The 25832-nt window shown below is 42.9% G+C and overlaps 1 protein-coding gene across 12 annotated transcripts in view; it reads right to left on the minus strand.

Moving 5' to 3' along the window:
- The window catches only part of LOC147339529 (serine/threonine-protein kinase BRSK2-like), a 151842-nt gene extending 131037 nt beyond the window's left edge, over nt 1-20805 (minus strand). For all 12 annotated transcript variants that reach the window (XM_086295346.1, XM_086295329.1, XM_086295311.1 and 9 more), the window contains exon 1: nt 20327-20805. In XM_086295346.1, coding sequence (XP_086151472.1) covers nt 20327-20420 — 94 coding nt within the window. In that variant the 5' untranslated portion in view covers nt 20421-20805. The remainder of the gene's footprint in view (nt 1-20326) is intronic.
- Nucleotides 20806-25832: the final 5027 nt, after the last annotated feature.

The raw sequence follows: 25832 nt of genomic DNA on the forward strand, positions 1-25832 counted from the left end.
AATACTCCAAGCTGTAAGCTAATGATGGTTATATAAGAGGAGCGTTTTTCTACTTTTCACCTCATTCACCCATTCACACCCAATCAAACAAAGCTTTTTCTATGCTTAGGTGCTTTCTATCAAACTATCAAGCACCAAGGGATCGAAATTGCAAATATATGGTGCCACAAATATTCTGATATATCTAAGAAGAGGAGGCTGACATAACAGGTAAAAACATGATCAGACAGGCAAAAATAACTCCAAGATATATTTGTTCACATATAATTCTATTTGAAAGGGTTTGGGGGTCGTCAGGTTACTTACCTTCCAAGTGGTCCTCTGTACTTAATATATCTAACATGGGATAAATCTATACGTTGTGACAGAATCTCTTCAGTCTGCTGGAGGCTGAGCTGAATTGTTCATAAGGCCTGACAGTGAAGACTAAGGTAGACTGATGACAAGGCCGTAAGCTCCTCATCCCTCAGACACAGTCACCATTATAGCTTCACATCCATCTACCTTCCCACCTGACTCTATCCTGACAAGGAGACGAGTCTAGAGAAATTCCTCCATTTTTAACTCGCTTCTTCGATCAAGCTACAATCTTTGCTATCTGTGTTTGCCTCCTCCATCTCCTCCATCCATCTGCGTACTGCATCTGAGTACTCCAGGGCCTAGATCACGATGGTCCATTGGCTATAATGTATGCTCTAACCCTAATCAAACCCAACCATGTCAGATGTCGGAAAAACATCTTCCAGTAGGCTTCAATGGTCCAACTCTTCACATTCTACATTTCTATTAGGGGTGCAACGATACTCGTATCGATATTGAACTGTTCGATACAGTGCTTTCGGTTCGGTACGCATATGTATCGAACAATACAACATTTTTAATTTATTTTATCAACTTTCCTTCTGACGATGCTGTCTGTGTTGAGCGCTCAGTGGATCTGCGCTCGACAGTGCAGCCTAGGCGGAGTAGTCCAACGCAGATTCACTGAGCGCAGGGCAAGCTAGCGAGACAGACGTTAAGCTCTCCTTGCAACATGGCAAATTGAACCTCCCCCACCCTCATTCAGATCTGGCGTTTGGAACTATTTTGGTTTTCATGTGACGTATGACCCTGAAGGTAAGCGCGTCATGGACTAAAGTAAAACAGTATGTTGGATGTGCCACGCAATGCTCAATTACATTGGTGGGAACTAGTACGTTAGCGCAGTTAGCTGTGGGAACACAACGAATATGACTGCACATTTACTCCGACATCATCCTAGTGCAAAGACAAGTGGAAGCAGACAAAAACAAGCACGCATGGTACAAACTTTACCCGAGTCATTTAGACAGCCGTTAGCACAGGATTCTCCTTATGGGGACCTGATATGTTTAATATGCTGCTGAGAATATAGCCCAGAAGAAGCGTATAGTATAGCTTTTATTTTGGAAAGAGCCATTTCTCTGTAATAAACTCTCTTTTCCAAAGAAGAGTGATTTCTCGATCAGATAGATTTATTTTTTTATTACTTTGTTGTTTCAGCAACATTCAATTTAAAAACTGTATTTTTGAGTTAAAATATATATTTATCATTTTAATAAATGACAAATTAAAAAGGCATGAACATTTTTTTTTTGTATTGAAAAAATATCGAACCGTGACACCAAAGTATCGAACCGAACCGTGAATTTTGTGTATCGTTGCACCCCTAATTTCTATCGACATCAATTCTAGTTTTACTCACTAATTGCAATAAATGCATAGTTTAAAATGAAACTCTGACCTTTTCGTCTGGACTTTGCAGCACTGATTGTTGCAGGAACTAAGCAATATGTTCAATTACACCCCGTCCTCCAAAAGCCATGTGAAGCACCTCTCTAGATCTTCACAAATCACTAAGAGTAGATGGTCCCAGACCCAGGAAGTTTCCTTTTGTCTTCTTGATTGCTCAGAACTCTGCTGAACACCACTTATAGTTTCTACAGTTGATACTGATGTGTAGATATTCAAGTACAGCATTACAAGCCAGTGTGTGTTTTCCATCCTGCAGTTCATCCTCTTCTGCTGGTAGGTGTGGAAGAAATCAGAGTAAACAAAAAGGGCTTGAATTAGGCTACTCGAAGCCACTAAGTGTTTTAGAGAGCCTCTCTTTGTGTAGCTAAAACCAAACAGCCACAACTTAATCACAGCTCTCTCTTTCAAAGGCCCGTATTGTGGGACAGATAGGGACTCTAGCCAATTAAGGGTTGACCTCGCATCAAGGAGCATGAATGGGTCACAAGGAGCGTTCTCTTCTGGCTGTGGGTAATTGTGGCCGGGCTGAATGCAGATGGCAGCTGGCAGAGAGAGATCAAATCTGAACACAGATGGGCAGCACCAATAAACAGCCACTAAACTGACTATTTTATGTAATAATGTTTCAGCCATTAGGCAGTTACTTTTACTTCACTACAGTTACCAAAACTAACCATCGACGATAACAGGACGTACAACAGCACTGGGCAGTGAAGTTGAAAGTCAGCATTAGACACAGTTTGATTATTTATTTTTTTATTTTTGAGTTTATTAAATGTTCAGTTCAGCCTGTAGATCTGCTGTCATGTCAGAACAGGCAGAACCTGAAGAACTGTGGAGGAAATAGCAGAAAATGGTAGGGAAATATGTAAATTATCGTTTCATTCACATCCATCAGGCTGGTAATCGAAAGAGGTGAAAGACTATTTTGCTTCTAAGGGATGCACTTAGGCAAATAAACACCTTATTTTAACAGAAAGAACTCAACAATGTCTGCTGATTTAATTTCATGTCATATTTTGATACACTGAACTTTGGTGAACAATGAGGAACAAATGTAATTTGATGAATTGGATCCAGATTAGCAGTAATAGATGGGTGGATGTTACTCTGATAAAAAACTGAACAAACAAACAAAGGCAGTCGCTACTTTACATTTCTCAAATCCAATTCAATTTGAGGCTTTAGCCAAACATTTACAAATGCATGTGTATGGATAAGAAACACTTTCATGTTATTTTAAATAGACAAAAAGCTCGTCATCTGAAGCATGAATGCCTTTCATGTAACACTGCATGTCTGCTGCAGGTCCTGCAGTCATGCGACTGTGTCCATGTGTGTGTATGCGTGTAATACTTTTTCTGCTACATTTCCTGCTTCGACTTCTGCATCAGAGAAAAACCATGTTCCTCCAGCACACAGCGTGTAAGACATGAAGCTCGATGCCACTGTCCCACCCTGGGATCTAATTGGCTGTGCTAAAATGCCAGTCAAAATCAAACGAGCAACTGGGACCAATTACAAATGATTACATCATTGCCTAGTTTGCCATTCAGACTTGTACAATAGCCAAGGTATCATCACAGCTCATCACAAAGTCTTCTCCTCCATTTCACCCTTTTAATGATCAACTTGCTCATATCTGTTCTTGTTTATTCTTTGGTTGCTCATTCCTTTTTCAGGATTTCTGTTTTCAGCCCCCCCTTTCCCCTCCCTCTCTGTTCATCCGTCCCCTCCCCCCACTGGCTTGCATTCATCCTCCATGCATGCTTCTCCCCCTCTCACTCTCTCTTTCACTCCATCCTCTTCTCTGCCCCGCCCACCTCCCTCTCTAATTCCAGATTTGCTTGAAGCACCGTCTTTGTTTCCATGCCGATTGTATGGTGTGTGTGTGTGTGTGTGTGTGTGTGTGTGTGTGTGTGTGTGTGTGTGTGTGTGTGTGTGTGTGTGTGTGTGTGTGTGTCCGATGAGATCTGCTGGTAGGCTTCCAGAACTAAAGAACGCTGCAGGACTCTGAGATGCTGGGTTGTATTTTTAGCGGGTGCTCGGGCTCTTCTCAGCTCTCCCAGCTCCTTGTTAGGTGAGGCCTGCTCGAGCTGAGCTGATATACTTCTGCTAACCTCCCCCAAAGCCCCCTGAGTCCTCCACTGCCGGCACAGCCACTTAATCTCACTCATTTACTTGTAACTGGTACGCTCAGTTTCACTGCAATTCCACATGTTTGTGAAACATACGTTGTGCCATATGGTCCTTTTTTTCCAAAGTAACAGACATTGCACTACAGTTATGTTTAATGGTTCTTACAGGACATAAGACAGCTTGTAACAGTAACAAATAACAAACCATCACTTTCAGCCATTTCTTTGTGAGTTGGGAATAAATGCTGTGGCAATGTGTGTGTTTTATCTCTGCAATGATGTGCTAGGGTTGGAGTGGAGTCCCAGGGGTCATTAGACAGTGTATGTATGCTTGATGACCTTGTATGTTTTATTTAACCCACCCTAACCTACCTGCCCAGTGACTGCAGGGTGAAGGTGCTGTCAGGTCTTCTAAAAGCTTGTGATTAAATCAAATTAGAGACTATGCATGTCTAGATTTACTCTGAAGTATCACAGACATCAGACACTGCATCTTTAAAAACTAAGAGTTGTGTTTCTACAAAACCCTCTCAGATCTCGCTGGCACATGGGAGACAGAGTGGTTTTCTTCATTTGTTATCCACAGCAGGTGCTGAGCCCCGTTCACAGACTGGACCCGGCAGCATGTCTGTCGGTGTCACTGAACACCAGCAGCACTGTGGAGGTGTTTGTGCAAGTCTGTGGGAGGGTTTTAGCCTGAAGGACAAAGGCTGCAACAGCACGGTCAAACAAGGGGACTTGACTTCGTTTACCCCCAACCTCCCACCCTGCTGCCTGCGCCTTAGGGCAGGAGACAGGATTTAAAGGGAGGGGAGAGGAGAAAAAGGGCGCGAGGTGGTGGGGCAGAAGAAGGCTGATGGGAATAAGAGTTTCTCTCTGTGTGACTTTATGTTCAGTGAAGATGTTTCTGAAGACTGAGTCATGACTGCAAAATCAAAGGGTTTCAGTGACGCTGTCTGTACAACACACAGCTCCGTACTCTGTGCCACACCAGTCACACTGGGACTGGACCAGCTGGACCAGCATAAGAGTCAAAGTGGTGGAGATATGGATCAACACCTCCAGGATAAAATCAGTTAGATGAAATGACAGGCAGACAGCCATGTTCACAACGAACTGTGTCGAGTAAGAAAACGACGTCTGCACTTCTTCATGATACTCTGACCAGATCTTCCTTTCTTCTTTCTTTCCTCCTTGTTTCCTTTGTTACTTTCATCTTTTATTCCTCTTATCCCTTCTTTTCATCACATCCTTCCCTTCTTCTTTTCTCTTTTTCATTCTTAAATTCCTCTTATTCTTTTTTCTTATTTCCATCTTCCCCTCTTTCCATTCTCTCATTTTTCTACTTCCTTCCCTGTTTCCCAACTTCCTTCCATCGTTCTTTCCTTGGTTTCGTTCCCGTTGTTTCTTCCTTTCAGTGAGAGACCGTCTAGGGTTACAGTTTGATTTCCAACTGTTCAAATTATAAATCTGTCAGGTAAATTTCAAAGATGCAAAATGAAAAACCAAATCCATCCATTCATCCGTCGCTTATCCAGAACAGCAGGAAACAAGTTGGAAATAAAATATATTTGAAACTTTTGGTGTGATTAAAGATTGAAGAATACATAAAATTAGCATTTTAACTGATATGCATCAAAAATTATTTAACTTTTTTTTCAGAATTGAGAAAGGCCTCTAAAACAGGAAATGCCATAAACATAACCGAAATAACAAATGTGCTCCCTGGCCAATCAAAACCTTCGCGGAAACCCTTTGTGTGCTTTCCCAGTCTGTTTGACTGGCTTTACTGTGTCATCATCACCTACATGAATGTCTGAATTCATCCACACATGCAGCGTGGTCTTGGACCATCTGGCAGGTGGTGTAATGAGGGTCACGACCTCCTGTTGCCCCCTCTCCCTCCATTATCAGGCTAACATCTTCACAACAGCAGCAATCTGGCCTTTTTCAGGCAGTGACAAAAAAAAAGAAAAAAAGCTGTTGCAGCGCTGCAAATGTATGAAAACACAGATGAGATGTCACGTTTTCACTGTGGACCACATGAAGTACAGAAACAAACTCCCACAATGCCATTTCTGTGAGTTACTGTGACTGAGTGTGCGGTGCTTCCTGTGTTGTTTGGTGAAATCAGCCGACACTCCCCGTACACCAGATGCTCAGATTAACAGCAGATTAAGGCCATTCCATCAGGGTGCTGCTTCCAGGGCCCGATTCACCCACCACCCACTCTCTTATTAGTTGCACAGGACCATAATTCACAAAGAGCATCTATCAGGGTGTCATACATGTGGAAACCAAACCCAGTTTACCCCTCAGAGCTATGATGTCCTCATTGTGTTCATCATTGCACAAAGCAACAATGAGGCAGATCATATTATTCAATCTTCACTTTCAGCAGTTTTATTCTGGTCTTTCACTGCGCTCAGTCTTTTTACAGTGAATGTGTTGGTTTCAGTGTGAGGGACAAATTCCTTCGCACCTATGCATCAATGCCGGTTTGAACCACCCTGCACCCCGACGACGATATTAGCAAGCTGCCACATACAAAGAGCCATGAGGCTGAACAGAAGGCACAGCAGAAAATGTGCCATTATTACAGTTTATCAAAACTTAGGCCCAATTTTCACACGTTTGCACATTTTGTCATATCTAGCAATGATGTCATTGTTCTCACTAAACATTGCCCATGCTCGCTCAGAGGTGAAGCGAGATAACGTCCTGAATAACAACTTTAAACTCAATCATTTTAAAAATTTGCATCCAGCTATGGGTGAATGTTTGGTAAAGACTGGCGTTAGCTTCACTAACTGCAGCAATGGATGATGTTTATCTTTTGAAAAGAGAGAATCCTGAGCAAAAAAACAATTAAACTAACTAACTAAGCATCTCTCCTTCAAATATAAACTCTCAATCCAATGATTTATTCATCAGACTTGTTATTGTGCTGCTGGGCTGCACATCAGTCAGGATCTTATCGTTACTGATGATTCCAAACGAATGAAGGAACAAAAAAAGGCTGTGTCACCCAACTCCATACAAGTCTATGCATTTTACTTTCCTGTCTGGATTTTTTAAACAGCTTGTTGAGACGTAATGTTGCAGTCCTATTGGTTTTTACAACAAAAGATTTAAAAGATAGTATACAATAATACACAACACCTGTTGATTTGATTTATTCTCATTTTGCAGCCTTCGAGCTGAGTCTTAATTTTATGATTTGTCTAAACCAAGACGATCTCAGGTCACATCCCATTTCCTACAAACCAACTGTTTTCTGATGAGGTGCCTTTAAAAGACAAAAGAGCTCCTCTGCAGTCTGGCAGCTGCTGTGTTGGCTTACAGGGGTTACTTGCACAAAACTGACCTCATTACTTGAAACACTGGCCATGTTTAATATGGCCATCGTCCACTGATACAGAATTTGTATAATAAAATATATATACAAAGAAAACACGTCTGCTTGTGCATATGTTCAGTTTTGTGGTCGCAACTGCTGATATACTTTACATTCACATATTTGGGCAACCTGCAGCACTTGAGAGAAGAGGTCAAAGTTCATTACAGCCATCTAAACACTAAGAGCATATGCTTTTTAAAATCTCCACCAGCCTTTCTACTTTAACGCAGCACCACTGGCTGAAGCTCAAACCTTGACAGAGCTTCCATCTTGTTTTAGACGGCTGTAAACACTCACTACAGTGCCGTATTTTTCTCTTAAAATCCTTTAATTTTCTCAAAAATCTACAGTGTATGAATTCTGGTTGTGCTTTCTGACCTCGAACCAATTTTATGCGGTACACGGCGCTCAAAAATCTGTCAAAAATGTTTTAGTACGACTTTGGTAAACTATGAAGCCGCACTGCTTGATGGATTGTTGGAGCACCGTAGTCAGGAGCCTCACGGAGTCATCTGGGTCCTAAACTCCGTCTCCTCAGGTCCCAAAGTCAAACGAACACTGCGGCATCACTGAGAGTTAAAAACTGTCTAAATTCTTTCATCTTTAATAAAATGATCAGCGTTGCTGCTTTACCAGGTGTAACAATTAAGTTTAACATCCAGGCATCCATGAAAACAGAATTTATTAAATTTAACAGAGTTAGAAGTTAGCAGGAAGTTAGCTCGCTAGCTTCCACCTAAACATGATATAGCATGTTCTGACTGAGAGATTTTCTGAAAGAATTCAAACACACAGCTCTGCTACCACTTCCAACATAAATGAAGACAGGAAACTAAACAGCAGTGACGTTTGTAAGGTTACTGAAGTTGGTAGCTGGTATATAAGACTTCAATACTTGAAATGTGCAATTCACTTGTATTTTTATTTTTATTCCTATTTATTCTATTTATCCCCTTTGTATATTTTATTTATATATGTATCTGTATTTATATATGTGTATATATATATATATATATATATATATATATAATATTCTGCTCACGCTCTAACTTCTGTTGGTGCTGTGCTTTTCTTATCTTATCTTATAATGATGTGCTACGTGATCGCTAGCAACACAGCTATGTTAGCATAACATAAACAGTGAAGCTGGAGGATGAACGCTAACTTCTTTCCACTTGATAAAAGTTAACGTGAGGGTTCCTGATGGTTAGAGACAAATGCAATCACATGGCAGGATGCTGTAAACGGACCAAACTTCAGTCAGGAGAACAACTGAGATAATCCATCCACAATACGAGGTTAGTCATTAATATACTGCAACAACATGGGAATAGAGCAGCTGCAGAGAATTCAACATTAATGAATCAATGGTACGGAAGTGGAGGAAGCAAGAAGAATGAGCTGAGTAAAGTTTGACTTATCTGACTGTTTTGTTTCGCTTAATGCACCTTATGGTCTGAAAAATACGGTTAGTCATTTTAACTTTGTCTTCATAACTGACTCATAACTATCCCCTAAATTCCCTTGTATATACTGAACAATGAGCTCAACCTAATTTTCCCATCTTCCTAAGACCTGTTGCCACTGATTAAGTCCAGTTCTTAAGTAATGGGGCTTACCTCAGCCTCCCCCTCCGAATCTCCCTTCCTTCAGATTGGCTTGTTGAGAGCCGCTCTTCCACTGAGACCATTTGTGATGAAGGGTCAGTGAACAGTAGATGGATGAATTGAAAGGCCAGATGCATCTTTCAGGTTCTGTGTCAGGCCTTTGCTAACACTGTTAATCTGCTGTAGACAGGTTGTTTGTTTGTTTTTTATCCTCCACTTGTCCAATTTACTCAGTGTTAATAATACACTACACACCATATACAGAGATGCCAGATTTTTAGCTAATAACATTTTGGGAATCACATTATTGGTGCAAAAATACTATGTTAAGCCTTTCAAACTGTGTTGCCTTCATTCTTAAACAATCCCCTTAAGAAAGTCACCTACTGTAAGTTATTGTAAGCAGCTACTAAAGTGCCTTTAAAATGTCAAATATGTTCTTTGGCAGATTGTCTGATACATGCAGACACAGCACTGATTCATCCTTCGAGTTCGGAGCCTTTTTATGCTCGAATGATTCATAGGACAGTGTTGAGTGGCTTCAAACCAGTTGGGTGACCTTCTTATTGGCTGCACCCTGTCTGTGCGTTTACTGCAGAGAGGCTGCGGCCAGCTTTTGCTGTAATGCAGCACTACGCCCCAGCAGTCCTAATGCCCCAATGCAAGTCACAGAAGTGCAGCAGGCCCTTAAAATGCTGCAAAACAACACACATGGATGTGCAGACACACAGTGTAGAGCCAGTGTACTACTTCTACTACTGTGTGATAGGATGTGTTTGCTTTAGTGTATATCAGAAAGGGTTGAGGAAGAGTTTCTATTCAGATGTATGACTTTTCTTACCTCCAGACTGTCACAGTCGCAGGCACACACATAATCCTGGGATCACCCTGCCAGTGCTACCCGTAAAGTGAGTATAGTGGGGTTTCTCACGCCCCCTAATCTGATTATGCCACATGATTGGATGTTTCACTGTGACTGCAGGCAGTGAGTTCCAGGGGACGCATCTCATCTGCACGCGCCACCGCTTACGAGCCATCTGGGTGGACTAGATGCCGAGTGAAAGTCAGATAGGACCTCTCCCAGATTCTTGACCATCTGCACAGCTGGCTACAGCAAAAGGGATATGAAACAGCAACAAGCGGCCGCAGCCTGTCCCTGATGCGCTTAGGTAATGCTAATGAGCAAAGAGCAAAAACCTCATTAAGGTTTGATGCCTAACAGGACCTTCCAACCATGACTGTGTCCTCTTTGCCATGAAATCGCTTGGTACCAGAAGCACTTGGTCATTCCATCATGCACTAGTCAGGGGTTTTAGGAAACAGAGTGGAAGAGAGTTTATTTATCTAATACGAGATACCGGAAAGTTCATATTGCTGCAAAATGAAGTGAGGGCCAAGCGTGCGCGCAAGGCTGGATCAGAGAGAGAAGGAAGTAAAGCCGCTCTTCAAATGGTAATTTCCCCTGCTTCACTCCTGGACGCTCAAAGTGCTGACTCAGGGGGAAAGTCCAGATTGCTTTTGGAACAGGATGAAAGAGTTTTAAGAAGAGGGGGAGAATTTATGCTCAATTTCATTAAGTTTTTGGCTGAAGAAAGAGGTCAGCGGGACCTTAAGGGGCTTATCTGGAGCCATAGGCTATTCCTGTTCGATTACCAGCTATTGATGAAGGCCTTAAATTGGTCTCTGTTCAATATGACAGCAGGTGAAGTCGGGCTATCAGGCGTGTAAGGAAGTGGGAGTGGATTAAAAGAGGAGATTGCAGATATGCCTGGTGGCCACCTTCAGCTACGTGAATGAGCAGCTCTGTGTGAGGCTGTGTGCTACCTCTGCTGGAAAAACCTGTGTAGGTTTGGATTTCAGTCAGGTGCTTCAGTTATTATTAAGCTAAGGCACGAGAGCTGCAGGAACTGGAAAAAACAGAACTGCGGTATTATGTTTTTCTGCAATTTGACGTTATATTAACCACTGTGACATCACCCACTGGTTAGTGAAATGTTGAGCCTTGAGCTGAGTACCATCAGGATCTGGATGTTTTGAAACCAGAAATGACACGTAAGAGTGGCTCTAACTCAGAAACAACGGGACAGTGAAGACTCACACAATAGAGAGACAAAGCTACCCATTTTCATTCTACTGGGGACCATGATTAACAAACTGAACTCCACGGAAATGTCACGACTACAGCACATGGCTGCCCCTCCCCAAGTATGGTGGAAGGTCTCTTCCTGTTAAAATGGAGTTCTTCCTTGCCACTGTCGCCAAGCAGCTCTCACAGGGTTTTCTCTTTAATGCTTTTGCCTTGAGGAGGCTGTTGGTGCCACTTGACTCTAAATACATAAAACTGAGAAGTGTTTCTCCTGAACAGTCACCAAACACCACTGAATGATGGAAGCTCTCTTGTGTGGGCTCTCCTCAGCATCTTGACTAATCAGCACCTTCTCTGGGCACCAAGTAGTTCGTGGGGAGACTGAGGCACGGGACCTGCCCTTTGCCTCTTATTGCCTGTAGGAGACACAGGCGAGTCCCTCAGAAAGGGCTGTGTGGGTGCCAGGGCATCCACGCAGCCACTTCATTCTTTGCAGTCTCATGTGTCCTGAATGCTGAGCTAAAGGACAAAATAAGCCGTGTAGGGGACGGCTCAGCTGCTGTTTGAATTACTTTAGAAAAATTATTCACCTCTGCAATCAGTTTCTTTAGTAACAAAAAGAAACAAAAAACTTTAAATGTAAATAAAAACCCTAAATTAGAGTCATGGAAAATGTTTAATTAATAAATGAAATGATTAAAAAAAGAAATCAACCCACAGATTTTAATTTGAAAGCTTTTAATGTTTAGAGGCGAGACGCGGCTTCTCTCTTTGGTTCACATCTGCACCGACAGTGTCAAATAGCTAGCAGCACCTCTGCTTCACTACCTTTCATGCTGTACAGCAAAGGTTCACCATCTCTAATCACAACAAGTGCTCCAACGTCATCATGTTGATGATTAGGATCAATAGCGTCGATGGCAGACATCATCAAGACTTTGTCACATGAGCTCGATAGTGTACTCTGCAGGCAGGTGGAACCATCATGGCAGGTGGCAACGTGGTCCACTTTCAACAACATGTAGACATGAACGTATCAACTTGTCTGGTGCACAAATGTGCTGTATATTTAAAGCTGACAATGACACAATCAGCAGCAATTTAAGGACAATTATCTGGCTTTGCAAACACTCTGCAGGAGTTGACCAGAGACAAACAGGACATGGGTCTGTAATACAGCAGAGGTAATGGAGCAGAGCAGAGGAGGCCCCGATTAGTCGACTAGTCACGATTACGTCGACTATCAAAGTCGTCGACGACTGATTTACTAGTCGACACGTCGTTTGAAGATTTGTAAGATCACAAAAGACGCAGGAATGAGTAGTAGGACTTAAGAGTGTAATAACGGACTGAAACAGAAGATGGCAGCACTGCATGTACAAGGATGCCAGCTGCCGTTAAACCACGAAGAAGAAGAAGAAGCAGCTGTGTCCCAGAATTCATAGCGCAGCCCAGCTCAGTTTCCAACAATGGCGGCAGCTAGTTAGTTTTAATGTTACTCTTATTATTCTTTCTGGGTCACAAAATAAACGTTTAGCATATTTTCAGGCGAGAATGTAGCTGTGTAAACCTCAAATATCTGCTCAGTTTATCAGGACACCACATATTTTCAAAAGCGCGCCAACGTTTTCAGAGACGTCTGTTACCCACTAGCTTGATAGCTAGCCGGGGGCTAGGCTCACTAGAGCCTGTGAGAACACCGGACTCCCGGCAAATCGTTTTCAAACCCACCGCTGTCTTTCGCTACTCAGGTTAAATATATATAAGTCACCTAGATAACTTAAAGTTATATAAAGTTAAGATAAAGTTATAGTTTTTACACAGCTGAATAAACGTCAAGCAGACAGCTGATCATCAGAAGTGTGAGATGCTCGAGAATATACTCCGGTGTCCCGTTATATTTTAGATAGCAAGGAGTTTATTAAACTTCACCGAAACAATCTGCAAATGTCATTAAAATTTAATAAACTATCATCTTGTCTTTATTTTTAGTTAGCACATACCTTAAACACTTAAAGCTGTAAGCTAATGATAGTTATATAAGAGCAGATGCTGCTGGTGCAATAAGCTGTACGTTTTATGCATGATCTGATTAGTCGACTAATCGCAAAAATAATCGGTGACTAGTCGACTATCAAAATAATCGTTTGTGGCAGCCCTAGTTGCATTGAAGCTGGAGACTGAAGGGAAGCAGCAGAAAGTTAAAAAGCACATCTCCGACTTTAAAGACCTTAAAGAATTAAGTGAAAAATAACAGAAATTTGATCTAATTATCCATCTCGCTGTGGTAACTAACAAGAAGGTTCACCTTTACAATTACAAGTGAATGTTTCTGGGGTCTGAACATGATCATCTGGTCTAAGATACTGTGATGGACTATGATTCCACAGGTGACCAAAAAGCATCTTTCCGAGCGCGTGCTTACCATGTAAAGCTATCACCAAGATGAAGCGTAATTTATGGTCCCAAAAAGCTGTCTGCCTGCATACACAAAGAACAGAGAGGTGAACATGCTCCATTTCTAGTTTGCTTAACGTGTTTTCAAATTCCACTCGAGCTCTGAGAGTAAAAGACGCCATCTTCCTTGCAAACTACAGGAAACCACAGCAATCTGCTAGAAAATGCACAGGTGTAACCTGTTCATGTCTGGAGTTTAATACCTTTAATATCTCAAATACTTTTTATCATTCAGTATCGCTTGGAAACAGAAAATAAACAAACCTGATAAAACTTGATGAGAAAATTCCAGAAAGTATTTAACATTAAAGACTAATGGAGACAAAGCTGAGTCGGTTTAGTGAAAATCACAACATCAGCAGAAGTCACACTCGCAGTGATCTACACTCGGAGCTTCATCCACCTGAAGTCAGTCGCACAGCTGATAGTGACCGACAGCCAACAGGCATCAAGCTAAACTAAATCACATCGAGCTGTCTCAAGGCGGCCCAGGAACAAACGAGCACTGCATGTCTTTGTGTGTGTGTGTGTGTGTGTGTGTGTGTGTGTGTGTGTGTGTGTGTGTGTGTGTGTGGGGCAGCTAATTGTATCACACAAACAGTATCTTTTCGATGAGCTGCAGTGTAATAAACAGACTTTGTTCTTCCGATTTCCCACGCTTTCAAAGACTCCGTTTTATCTGATCTACAAATTGTTCTCTTTCTTTTCTTGCATCACTAATTCACTTAACACATCTGCAAGCAATGTCCACACGTCTGCTTCTATCTTCACCGTGGTCGCTCCACGTACATCTCTCCCTCCCGCATGGAAATCAACTTTCAGTAATCACACATGTACCAGAGCCCCGCAACCTCGTCCTCTGTCCCCGCAGAACGCACAAACATAAAAATTACACAAAAAAATAGATACATAAAAAAAATCTGCAATTTAGCTCATTTATGCACCCATGTTTAATTCAGTATGAAAGTCTACTGCATTTTGAACTTCTTTATGCACATGCTGGTCTGTCGCCATGTAAAGGTGAGAGGGGGAGGGGTTTAAGTACAGCATGTAGCGCTGAAGGAACCAACAGCGACCTGATGACAGCTTAGCTGCAACAAACACTTCCCAGCAAGTGTTGTTACAATAATACCTCAAACTACAGCCCGAGTTTAATTTACTATTTCTGTGGGGGGGGGGGGAATCAGACTGAGATGAAGCTGTGGATAATCTGGCAGACAAAGAGGCATTAGCCGGGCTGGGAAGATGAAAATAGTTCTGGCTCCCAGTGATGACTCATTCAAGCAGCAGGAGTTCAAAGACAGTCTTGAGCTGAAGAACTGAGAGAGAGAGAGAGAGAGAGAGAGAGAGGGGAGAGACAGCAAGACAGAGCACAGGCATGAGAGTGAGCTATGTAAGGAGAGAGAGAGATCATGGGGGGTAGTCTCTTGCTCATTGTTTAATGTTTCAGGCGTAACACCACCCCCTCTTAAGGGCTGAGCAGAGGGGCGCTGAGATCCAGCGTGAGGATACCGCCAACCAGCCACAGAAGAGAGCATTCCTCCGGTTACCATGGTAACGAGCCCTCAGCTGGGAAGGGAAGCAAGTGCCAAAAGGATGCACAGAAGAGAAAGAGGGGGTAGAGAAAGAAGACGAGAAAAAGGAGGGGTGTATGACACCAGCCGTAATTTTGATGATCCTAAATCCTGCCTGCAGAGAACGACTCTGCCAGCAGCACTGTGAGGACAACAGGATCACTCCTGGTTCACATTATGCTCACACATTCTAATTAACAAATATTGTACATTTTAGTTTGTGTTGAGGCCAGACTGCATGAGTCCCTGTTTTTTGGATTTTGGTGAGGGGGGGACTTGTTTATCCTGGGGGGCTGATTTTATAGATTTTCTTTTAAAGCTTCCAGCTTTTTCTTAAATTTTATACATAAGCATCGACTTGTGGTGGATTTTATTCTCCTTTGTGCATTTTAATTGATAATTCTCCACCTACATGACTCTGTTTTACTGCATTTATTATTTTTGTAAAACGCTGTGTAGAATTGTTAGCATTATTCTATCAAGACATCCCTCTGTATGCACACGAGGCAGCACAGACCTCTGCTGTTTTACATTCAACAAAGAATAATGAAGCAAAGTCTAATAAAATATAGTGAAGACCCAGAAAAAGCACTCACAGTAATTTCTCATGATCTAAGCACAATGCGCACACACACACACACACACACACACACACACACACACACAAATGCATCCATACGCAGTGAGAGTGATGGGAGTGTTACCACCTGCAACCTGCTGATAATGAAGCTGTATTTCAGCCACCTAAAGGCAGCCATCTGTGGTGGGGATGTCCCTGCTTCTTACACCCCCACTCCCACACAGACACACACTCACACACACAGGGCCCAAGGGACTACTGTCCTTAGGATGCTTTACATCCACATGACATTCATTATAACACAACTGGGAAACATGTACACAGAAAATCATTTTAACATTATGGTCAAATAAAAATAACTGTTGCTGTCACTCCTGCACTTACAGGATAGTGAGCTACCAAACACACATATGCATACAGTGTGTGTGTGTAGAGAGAGGAAAGAAAAGACTGGCAGCTTTCAGTCTTGCAGTGAAAAGGAAACGAACAGCCACTGTCACAGGAGGAGCGATGAAACCATGACAACATGCCAAATGTTGGCCAACACTTAGAAAATGAGCGCTGTGTCGGAGCCTGGGAAACCAGTGTAAGAAGAGAAATACTTCACCGCACACACATGAAAACAGACTGACTAATTGTTGAGAGTCAGCACAGCCTCTCGCCACTGAGCTCTGACCAGCAGACACACCATGAAGGCATTGTTCCAACTCCAGAAGTGCAGGAATAAAGCATTCATCACAGTGGGAGCTTCAAAAGTGAAAAAAAAAAAAAGACTTTAAATGTTCAAAGAAGCGTCTGTGGTCGCACAGACAGCAACGCACTTTGCATCATATCAGTGTGAAAACACAGTTTTTCCTCATCTATGAGAAAGGACGGCAAAGCAGCCCAGAGGACAAGCAACTAAACAACAGCAACGGCTGTTACTGTCTATGAATCGATTAAAGGCCCGTTCAGTTAAACGATTGCTGTTTGAGTCTGTAAAATGTCTAAATAAATGGCTTTCTACAAAAGCCATCCTGTTGCAGCTCTGGGCAAGTGTGTCACACATCCAATCAGGTGGACAGCCTTCAACAAACGCCTCTAAAGCAGGGAAAGCCCTCCACTAACCGACTACAGAAAAGAATAAATGAATGTTCTAGATGTATGAAGTATCTTGCCTGAAAAGGCTTCACTTTGAGCATCCTGGGAAATACAATTCAATTATTATTTGTTCATGTTTCCCCTCATTGAACCACGAGCAAGTGTCCTGGCAGCAGTGGACATGTACACACAAATACACATAGAAAAACACACAAAGTGTACAAGAGCTACAGCCACGCCAGGTTTCCACAGGATGCACGAGGTGATTCCGAACAAACTCCTTGTTTCACCGGGCCAACGATCCAAAAACATTCCAATAATGAAGATGGGAATCCTAACTTTGACAGGATGGAATCGCAGGATGTTTGCCACTTTGGTTAATCGCTTATAAGGAAAAGTGAAGAGACTTTGAGATGATTGCACATTTTCTGTCATCTTCTGTCATTCACTTCCTGTTCAAAGGGAGTTCTTTTGCTCCACTGTCACCAAGTGCTTGCTTATAATCAGCTGTACGGCTATAACTCTACAATAGTTACTTATAAAGCGCCTTTAGGTGACTGTTGTTACGAGCAGACCTGATATAAATAAACTCATGTGAAATATAAAGAGCCATGCAAACATTTGCTTCAGTTTATCCAACTCAGTGATGCGGGTGGACTCATGCTCATAGTCACACCTACAGCCAATTTAGAATCAGTTAACCTAGCATGCATGTCTCTGGACTGCTGAAGGAAACTGGGGAGATTATAGAAACTCCACACAGAAGAGGCTCAGTTGGTGTGTGGATTCAAACCCTGGACCACCTTGGTGTGAAACAACAGTGCTGACCTAAAGCTTTAGATAATTACATTGTCACCAAAAACTTTCATTTATTAGTTGGAAACAATCACATCTTATGTTGTACGTCTGTCCTTTCCAATTAATCTTCAGAATCATACCACAAAGCTGATACATGGCGATTCTGCACAGCGAGTATGCCACTTGTGCAGAGAGGGAAGCACACACAAACAGACTAACAAAAAGCGTGGGCTTGTTCTGCACTTGTGTAGGAGGTTTAATGATGTGCGGACTTCCCCATCTGCCAGCTCAGCACCAGCACTTTAGATTTATACGAAGAGCCTTTCTTGCAGTGCTGTCGCTTCACCACGCCAGCACACACATGCACTCCTGCATGAATCTTCATTTCTACAAGCATATGCACTCAACCACTGTATCCAGTTACAGAGAAGCACTCACAGGGTCACTTGATGTACGCACTGGACAGCACCACTACTGGTAGTGGCTCTTTTAAGCCAGAGAAGATGATGGCACGGGAAAAGAGAAGGCGACATGTGTCTGTGATATCGTACCTCTTTCAGAGGTCAGTGACATGATAACCTGAGGGGTAGATTCTTGCAAGTTTTCACATGTTAACTGTGAAAAATGTCATCAGAATCAGGTTAGAGTGCTGTCTGAACCTTGCTCGTAGCACCCCTCAGCTGTCACAACAGGAAACACTCTGCTTGGATTGAGGTGGTGCAGAACCACCAACTGCTGGCTCACCTCGCCATTCCAATATCTCGAATGGGCATTGTGCAGACTTTGTACCAGGAGCTGGCACATTAATGTCCTGCTGCGCTGGACATTTTCACATGAAGCTTTGCAGGTAATGTCTAGAAAACTTCAGAAATGCAGAACATCTCAGTGCTGTTTTTGCCTGTGAAGAGCAGTGTTTCCACATAATTAGATTCTATTTGTGGCAGCAGGAAGAGCGCATGCACATGTGAAAGGAGGCGCACCAGAACTTCCTTAAATAAATCATTAAGTAATACTGCAGAGTGACAATAAACAATGGAGCAATAAACAGCCACTGCTCCAGCGTGGCGACGAAGTCCGACTCAACCATCTGCAGCCTCTGTGAGTTCAGCGAGTTCAGGGTCTGGTGAGAGAGACTCCTCCAGCTCGCAGTGAGCTCCACAACAGAAGAAAGACTGCTGAGCCAAGCTGAAGTCCAAGATGATGGAGGTGGTGTACAGAGGTAGCTACCTCTGATAGGACAACAGCAAGCTTCTCAGCATCCAGAACCTTCAAAATAAGAGCAAGTGGATTGAAAAATGAGCCACAAGAACGCTTGGGCTATAAGTATCCTTGATATACCTGGGCAGCAGACGTCCCCATCCTGTTTCAGCATATGTGCAACACTGAAAGACAGCCATCACAACAAGAACGGATGTGATGACATCACGCCTTCTTAGTCGCGCTGAACAGCAGCTATTATACTGCCGGTGCCACAGAGAGAAGGAATGGAAAAGAATGAGGTTGTCCGCTTTCAATAGAAGGAAAGCTCTTACACGCAAAGTCGACTCTACTATAAATAGAACTAATATAAAATTTGGAACTTTAGTCGCCTCCAAGTTCTTTGTTCACGAACAAATCAAATTATCTGGGTTGCTTTGTGTGACAAATTGCTCTTGCAGCTTTATCCCATCTGCTAAACAGGAGAATTCTGTGAGTAATACAGCAGCAATGTGGGGCTGTTACAATCCAACTCCAGCAAGCAGCTAATTGGCTGCTTATGAATTATTCACCCCCCTGAGGGAACTGAGCAGTGCATCGGGTCTACCTGCAGGAACTGGAGGGAGAACCTTTATAGTTTCTAGACGCATGTGATCACAGATGGTGGGGCATCCGAAACAGGGAACCAGGCCAGAGCAGCCACATTACTGTCACAGTACCTGAGAGGCGATTCTGATGCAGTGACAACACAGTGCAGTGACTTTGAGCTGCAGATGAAAATCAGCCTTCTGCCTGATGTCTCATTAATATGGCTGTGATGACATCACCTGGCAGCTTGACGGGGATACCTGAACAATATTTTCAGTGTCCATCCCATTTAGGCTCTTTTAGCTATAAACTAAAGATTAAATAATAAACACTTCCAGATCATTCGCAGCGTTGCCTCGAACTGCAGTCTCCAAAATGGCCAAAGCACCGAAGCCCTGAAACAGTCCAGTCCACCAAAATGACTCATAGTGCAGCTGAAAATGATACTTTGCAGGAGCAAAGAGTGATCATCACCCACTGCTGTTCTCCATACTGAACACATTCTATGTACAGAGCAGCAGGACCTCAGTGCAATAAGCCGACGATACCTACGCTGCACCAGCCAATGCAGGGATGTGTTGCGTTGCAGCTGCGGTATGTGTGTGTGTGACAGAGAGAGAGTGAGGGAGAGAGAGCAGGGACCGGACAGTGCAGCATCACCGCTCTGCCTCTCCTGCAGAGAGCAGCCTCAGCACAGCGGGCCCATGTGACAGATGGACGCTGGAACGGAATTAGAGACAAGAAAAATCAGAGGGGCCCATCATCATCATCATCATCATCAGCCCTCTCTGCCTGACAACAAGGATTAAAGGCGCACCGCCACCAACACCACAATCACCACCACCATTATGATCAGAAGAGAGCAGCAGCTCTCTCCCCGCATCCACCAGAAACATCCGCAACTAGCACACGTTTCCTCCCATTTCCCGCATTCGGGACACGCAGGACGCAAAACTGCATCACCCGGCATGATGTCAGCGGGGCAGGTGCGGTGACGCCGAGCGCGGTCCTCACAGCACCCACGCGTGATGTGGGAGCTTTCACTAACCTGTCTGTCCTTTGCCCAGCGTCTTCTCCAGGCGGTACGGTCCCACATAGTTGGCGTAATGCCCGCTGTTGGCGTCCTTGCCCGAAGAAGACATTTTTGGCGTGAAACGACTCGCGGGGAGGGATTTCTTTAGCAGGGGTCCGAGCGGGACGCGTCTCTGGGGCGAAGAGAGCAATTCCACGGAGCAGTGGAGTTCGCCTCGGTCACAGCTCCAGTCTGTGCTGTGCTGCTGGTGGCCGCTGCAATATTAGCGATCCTGTGTGTGCGCCTGTTAATGTGTATGTATATGTGCATGAGTGTGTGTGTGTGTATCCACGTCCGTTGCTAACAGTCCTCCGCCGATTCCCTCAGTGCGGCTCAGATTGCGGTTTTGAATCGGGGTGTCATGATGTTCACGCCGGAGGAGCGGTGCGCTGCAGCCCCGTTGGGTGTGAGCTGATGACGGGACAGCTACTGCTGCTGCCTGGCGCCCCAGCAGCCTGCGTCAAGTCACAGCTGATGCCAGGAGAGTACTTCCGGCTCCACTGTACAAGGTAAAATGTCAAATATGAATCAAATGGTTTTTTTTATAAGCTTTTACGGTCTTATTTGCAAATTTCTTTTCCTATTTATAAACCAAGAAGGTCCACAAAATGCAACAAAAGAGAAAAAAGCATCATTTCCGGTGTTTTGATGCTTTTGTTTCTTGTTCTTCAGAAACTCTTTTTCCTGGAATGGTAACCTTTTGGTTTCTCACTGTAAATGACATGTTTCACCAATACGCAGATGCGCTAACTAACTTAAGTTCCTTTGATTTTCCATGAAAAAACCTTGGACTGATTCAGCACTAGAGGATAGATCTGCACCAGTGTTTATTTTTTTGTTATTACATGTTCAATTCTAAAGTGTAAGGGTTCATTTTAAGCCTAAAAAACCCAAAAATGATGTTTAAAAATGATTTTGAAATCATAATATCTTCTGATTCAAATAATATTATCTCTTCTTATTCTGGAAAAGCTGTGTTTTGCTGAATTTATTATTTTTCTCTTTTAAAATTCCATTTATAGTGTCTGGTTTTAATTTGAAGGGCAGTTCTGACTTCCGCTTCCATTCCCGCTTGACGCAGCTGCTGTAATTATGAAGCGCACATGCGCACATATCTGGCATGGCAAGGATTTTCAATTGAATTTGGCTTGAGGGAGACAGTGGGGGATAAAAGGCTGCCACTGTTTAAAAGTTCCTTTAAAAAAATAAAAATATAAATAACTGAGATACGACACAAAATAAAATATAGTGAAGCACAGAGACATCCAGAAATGTTCTTTGCACTTGTTCATCTCATTTTTCTTTTCGTAATCTTTTAATTGATTTCTGCTGTAACCACTGCATTCTGTCAGACACTCAGTTGTTAATTGAAGGTGAAGAATCATTATGTTTGACTGTGGGTGGTTGTGTGCGTGGCGGTGGAGTACGACTAAATGTTACATGCTGGGACACTCTCACTTGATTAAACCAGCAGTTGGTGACAAAGACCATCTATCTGTCTCATCACTCCTTCACAACAAAGGCCTTTTGACCCAGCACGCTCAGTGGCAGATGGGCCCCCCACCTCCTCCTACCTTCCCTCCCACTTGTCCTTCTGCCTCCTCCTCCCCCAACACACACACACACACACACACACACACACACACACACACACTGTCAAAACCATGTCCCTAACAAAGACTGGCAGGGATGAGTGAGCGATGGTGCATTTTATTGTGATCAGACCTGGCTGTTGGTTGAGACCTCTGTCTACAGATCAGTCATAAGTCCTCTCATAGACTCATGCCACCGTGCGCACTTCCAGTAGGATCGCACCCCTTTGATCCCCGGTGGCTGTAACACTGTTTAACAGCTGCAGACAGCTGTGGTGGTAAAGCTGCACCGTTCTAATCACCTGCAGTGAGTCTATGGGAGAACAGGACTGGCTGTTCAATGAGAACAAAAGTGCAAATAAGGTGTTGCGATAAGCTGACCCCAAATATCTTCTTTTTGTCTTCTATTCTTCATGTGGCAAAACTCCCATATTGCTACAACATAGCAATATGGGAGTTATGTCACAGAGAGGAAATCTCCCTACAATAATCGTGTCATGCACAGAGGCTGTGACTCTCTTGTTTACCTAGCGTGCTGCCCAGAGGTGAGGCTCTCTTTAAATTCATCAACTTGCTGAAAATGAAAGTGAAGTTGAAGCATGTTTTGGCACACTACAGGAGACCCTTCATGCATCATGGATCATGGATGGATAGCTAGAAAAATAGATAGATATACATATAATTAATAAATAAATAAAAAATACACGTAACATATAATGTAATTGTAAGGAGGTATTTCTGTAGCCTATTGATTACTAGATTACTGGAAAGGGGGTGGGATTAAATAAGCTTATGCTGCTTCCTGCTCCTTTTTGAACATGAAAGTTATTTGTAGTTTTGGTTGCTCGTTTTCCTTTTGTTTTGTTTGTTTATCTGTTTTTAATTCTATGTTGTTGTAATTTTTCAACATTTTCAAAATAAAGATTCAATCAATCAATCATAGAAAGGAGAGACGGCATGACTTTTACACAGTGATCTAAAAACAGTAGTGACCACAGTGAAAATGCCCTAGAAGTGCAAAGACATCTGATCTTCCATGTAAGATCCAAACATTTAAAACAGGTAAGTTTTTATTGTCACAGGCCCATTCCCAGTCAAACTTTATAGGCATACACTTGGCTTATATATTAACGTGCATACAGGAGAAAATAATAATGAAAATAATGTTGGCACATGGTGACTTCACATCACCACATGGAGCCAGAACAGCATTCTTACTAAAGATATTCTTTTATTTGATGTGCCCTTGATGGGGCAGGCAATTTTCCCAAGGGCCACATGAGAAACTGGGACTGCCGTGGAGGCCCAGTGAATTTCTAAACTACTGTTGGTAAGAACAGATGTTACAATTAAGCAATGAAAATGTGAACTTCATATATTAAAAACATTTCTTTAGCACTTGGCCCAGAGCCCAGAGTCACCATGTTCAGGGTCATGCTCCTCCAAAAGTGCAACAAACTGTCTGTGATGCAGTGCTGTTGCCCTTAAGGTCATTATTTTAGTTACAACATGGTTCATTTTTAGCATGAAGTTACAGAACACCTCCTGGTGTGCAATACACTGCAAAAATACCAACTCCAGTTCTGGATTCTTTCAGTCGTTTTATCTTGGATCTGCTTCAAAAAGCCGCCATTTTTCCCTGTAAGATTTGGACAGCCATCGATTGTAACACCTGCCAATTTTGTCCCATTTCCAAGCATGCACTTACCTACATGAATAAATCACTTCCTGTCATAGTCCCTTTCATTGACCGAGTTGTTGTCTGCTCCTCCATAATCATAAACTCTTTCAAAGATGTACAAAGATGAGAAACGTGGGCTTCATCCAGAGCTGAGGACAAAAGTCAAAATGATCTGCTTTGGTTTATCAAAACGCTCCCCTATCACACAATGGCTTAGCTTCATTCCTGGACGTGTAAAGCTTGGTAAAAATAAAAAACGTCTGTGTTGCATTTACAGCTTTGCTAGCAAAGGTTTTGATTTCTCTGCGTATTCGTTTTTTCAATGTGAGCTTACATCTTTCATGGCTAGCAGACTCACATCTCTCACAAAGGTGTGTTCCACCACATCCACTCTCATACACACAAGCACATACATAAAAAATGCATTCACTTTCAAAATCAAAGCAACAAAGCTGTATTGGGATTTCCTATAAAAAACAGTAAGCCATTCTCTGATGTGTTGCTGTCTGAAATAGGATAAACTGCGTGAGCTATACAATACGTCTGAATCCTAATTTCCCTTTGACGTCACAGAGCCCAGACAGGAACAGCCAAAAGGCCCAGTTGTCAAGGTGCTATACAAAACACAGGTCTGACCAATGAATGATTTTTAATTAGTTTTTTACCTTTAAGTGCAAACTGGGGCTGAAAAATCATTTTCCCCTCCTGCTGAGTATATACAAATGTTTCTGCGTGAGTGGGTGTGTTTTCTGTGTTCCTGACATTGGTGATGCTTTTCTGCAGTGCAGGACGAAGGCCGAGGGCCGAGGTATAAATATTAGGGGAATGGGCCACACAATGCACCCTTCACTTTTCAAGACTTCTTTGAAAAAAGAAGCTTAGCCCGCAGTCTGTTTCTGCATTAGTCAGCTCTATTGTGGCTGCCTTGCCAACAGAGCGGGATAATGCAGACACACACACACACACACACACACACACACACACACACACACACACACACACACACACACACACACACACACACACACACTTAAAGAAAGAAGCCAAATCAGAGAACATCTCCTCTGACAGCAGACTGATAGAGTGGATTGCGAGGCTGAGAGGAGGACAGAAACTTCATCAGTTTTTGTTTTTAGTCAGGAACATCATCATGGAGATCCAGCTGTTTATGACATATTCATCAGGGAAATACAGTGAGCCCTATTAAGATTTCCTGAGCGTTAAAGTAATCCAGTGACAGTTTCTACATAGCAAACAACAGCTGATATTGTTTAAAACAGCATGTATGTTGCTGCTCCAAAACACAGTAACCTGAGCCTGTCCAATGCCATGACTCCGAACTCCATCCTCCAAACTCAGCTGATTGGAGCCAGCAGAATTAAGCTGCGGGAAATAATTGCATGGAATGGTTTATTTGAAGAGTTTTCCTCAAGATTTAGTGTGCATCATACCTCAGAAACAGCACTAGTGAAGGTTACTAATGGTCTTCTTATGGCCGTTGACATTGGTCTCATTTCTGTGCTTGTCCTGCTGGACCTCAGTGGATCATTTGATACCGATGACCACAATGTTTTACTGCAGATATTAAAACACACTGCTGATATTAAAAGAATTGTACTGCGGTGAGTCTGAATCATATTTATCTGATAGATTCCAGCTTACAGGGTCTTTGTCACACACAAAAGTTAGACATGGAGTTCCATGGAGTTCTGTGCTGAGACCAATGCTTCCCTTCGACCAGGGGTGTCCAACTCCAGGCCTCGAGTGCCGGCGTCCTGCAGGTTTTAGATCTCACCCTGGGTCAGCACACCTGAATCAAATGATTAGTTCATTACCAGGCCTCTGGTGAACTTCAAGACATGTTGAGGAGGTCGTTTAGCCATTTAAATCAGCTGTGTTGGATCAAGGACACATCTAAAACCTGCAGGACACCGGCCCTCGAGGCCTGGAGTTCAACACCCCTGCCTTAGACGGTATTATTAGAAAACAGAGCAGACATTTTCATTGCTATGGAGATGATACCCGGCTTTATTTATCTATTTATGAAGCCAGATCATACAAACCAAAATCCATGCATGTCTTAAAGGCATAAAAGCCTGGATGGTCTCGAATTTCCAACTTCTAAATTCAGGCAAAATTGAGGTTACTGTACTTGGTCCTTAAAATCTTAGCAATATGGTATCTAACCAGATACTTACTTGAGATGGCA

The sequence above is a fragment of the Aulonocara sp. 'chitande type north' Nkhata Bay genome, linkage group LG1 (assembly GCF_057382095.1).
Source record: "Aulonocara sp. 'chitande type north' Nkhata Bay isolate Kocher_YH1m ecotype deep benthic linkage group LG1, A_spYH_male_GT1.1, whole genome shotgun sequence".
NCBI lineage: Eukaryota > Metazoa > Chordata > Actinopteri > Cichliformes > Cichlidae > Aulonocara > Aulonocara sp. 'chitande type north' Nkhata Bay.